At 51.3% G+C, this 2499-nt stretch overlaps 1 protein-coding gene across 1 annotated transcript; it reads left to right on the top strand.

Moving 5' to 3' along the window:
* The first annotated feature begins 542 nt into the window (after positions 1-542).
* LOC702947 (biogenesis of lysosome-related organelles complex 1 subunit 4-like) lies at positions 543-1556 on the top strand. Its single transcript, XM_077966129.1, has one exon. It carries the CDS (start codon positions 543-545, stop codon positions 1182-1184), a length of 642 nt encoding a protein of 213 aa, XP_077822255.1. The 3' UTR covers positions 1185-1556.
* The last annotated feature ends 943 nt before the right edge of the window (positions 1557-2499 follow it).

Genomic DNA, 2499 nt, shown 5'->3' with positions numbered 1-2499 from the left:
GATCGCGCCATTGCATTCCAGCCTGGGCAACAAGAGCGAAACTCTATCTCAAAAAAAAAAAAAAAAAAAAAAAAGAAGAAAAAGAAAAAAGAAAAAGAAAAAAAAAGAAAAGAAAATGTTTGAGAGTAATTTGAGCAGCATATATAAAAACTTTTTTTTCTTTTTGAGATAGGGCCTTGCTCTGTCACCCAGGCTGGAGTGCAGTGCCTTGATCACAGCTCGCTGCAGCCTTGACCTCCGAGTTCAAGTGATTCTCCCACCTCAGCCTCCTGAGGAGCTGGGACTATAGGTGTGCACTACCATGCCTGGCTAATTAATTTGTTTTTCTTTTTTTTGGTAGAGACAGGGTCTCCCTAGGTTGCCCAGGCTGGTCCTGAACTCCTGGGCTCAAGCGATCCTCTCACCTTGGCCTCCCAAAGTGTTGCGATTTCAGGTGTGAGCCACCACACCCGGACCAAAATATTGAACACGCAGCACCGATTCAGCAACCCCAAGTGTGGGATCTGACAGACGCACTCATAGAAATTTGGTGGTCGCAGGCTATGGAGGGTAGCTCCTCAGATAGCGGAGCGCCGCCCGAGAGGCTGACGGAAGAGGCCAAGCCTCAGGGAGCCGCCTGGAGCAGGGACAGTGGCACTGTGTCCCAGAGCCGCAGCAGCGCCTCGGGGCGGTGGGAGGACGAGGGCGCGGAGGACGAGGGCGCGGAGGACGGTGCGCCGGCCGCGACCTGCCGCTGCTACGCCGCCTGCCTGCTGTCCGGGGCCGGGGCGCGGCCCGAGGTCGAAGCCCTGGACGCGAGCCTGGAGGACCTGCTCACCAGAGTGGACGAGTTCGTGGACATGCCGGACATGCTTCGCGGCGACTTGTCCCCAGTCGTCAGCCAGGGCGTGCCGCGCATCCACGCGAAGGCCGCCGAGATGCGGCACATCTGCAGCAGGATCGACAGGCTGGAGGCCTTCGTGAGGATGGCGGGCGGCCGCCTAGCCAGGATGGAGGAGCAGGTCACCAAGGCCGAGGCCGAGCTGGGCGCCTTCCCCAGGGCGTTCCTCCTGCACACGATGAACGTGCCCTCGCTCTTTAGCAAGTCTGCTCCCTCGAGGCCACAGCAAGCAGGCTACGAAGCCCCCGTCCTGTTTCGGACCGAACACTACTTCCCTTGTTGTAGTGAAAGGCCTCAGCTCTGACGGCCTGACCACTGCGGGAAGAGGACCCCAGCTGAGGTGCTTACCTCCAGTACGAAGTGAATTGCAAATCCTGCTCATGGACATACATGATGTTGGAGTGTGGGATTTCAAGGTTTACGTTCTGCACACTCTCCGCAGTATATTCATGATTCAGTGTAGAATGTATAGACTTTATGCCTTCCAATTTTAAAAAAAGGGACGGGGTCTTGCTATGTTGCCCAGACTGGCTGGAAACTCCTGGACTCAAGTGATCCTTCCACCTCAGCCTCCCCGGTAGCTGGGACTCCAGGGTCGCCACCGCGCCCAGCCTGTGTCTTCCAGCTCTAATCAGAAAGCTGCTTGGCGAGGACATGGGGAATCAAACTGAATGAACTTTGCACGGTGGCAAAACTGTTATTTTTATGGATTTTACTACACGGCGTTACCTTTTCAAGATTTATATGTTTGTATAATCATAAGAAAATTGAGCCATTAAAGCCTTGTTATTATTCAAAAAAAAAGAGAAATTCATAATGATAAATATTCAAGAATGTGAATTGCCATATTAATTGTAAGGACAAAAATTGGAGACAACACAGAGGTTCATCAAAGGGGAGTGGCTAAATCTGCTGTGATCCATCCACAGGGTGAATACTACCTCGGAGAAGAAAGAATGGGTTTTGTGTTTTAGGTTGAATCATCTGAAATTGCTAACATTTGACCATTTCTGACTTACAAAATGGCAAGATGGCAATTTTAGATGAGTTTAATACTATGCACTTGTGTTTGAGTAGATTGAGCTCTGGTAAGAAATAGACCCAGGCCAGAAGTGGTGGCTCACGCCTATAATCCCAGCACTGTAGGAGGCCAAGGTGGGCCCATCACTTGAAGTCAGGAGTTCAAGACTAGCCTGGCCAACATGGTGAAACCCCATCTCTACTAAAAATACAAACATTAGCTGGGTGTGGTGGCAGGCACCTGTAATTCCAGCTACTCAGGAGGCTGAGGCAGGAGAATCGCTTGAACCCGGGAGGTGGAGGTTGCAGTGAGCTGAGATCATGCCACTGCATTTCAGCCTGGGCAGCACAGTGAGACTCCATCTCAAAACAAAAACAAAAACAAATAGACCCAAATATGTACTGGTCTTCCATGAGGTCATTCAGGGACCCATGCTGAGGAAGCATCTGCATCTTCAACACAGGTTTTCCCACGCCTGTCGTGTTTAACTCCATCCCAGCTGATGCAACGTCTGAGCATGTGGCACAGTCCTTGGCCTATAGTGAGTGCCCGATAAATATGAATGTGGCAGCAGAGATACTCATCATGTCTCCTTCCT

Source organism: Macaca mulatta, chromosome 15 (assembly GCF_049350105.2).
Source record: "Macaca mulatta isolate MMU2019108-1 chromosome 15, T2T-MMU8v2.0, whole genome shotgun sequence".
NCBI lineage: Eukaryota > Metazoa > Chordata > Mammalia > Primates > Cercopithecidae > Macaca > Macaca mulatta.
This window is presented reverse-complemented; position numbering and strand designations above follow the sequence as displayed.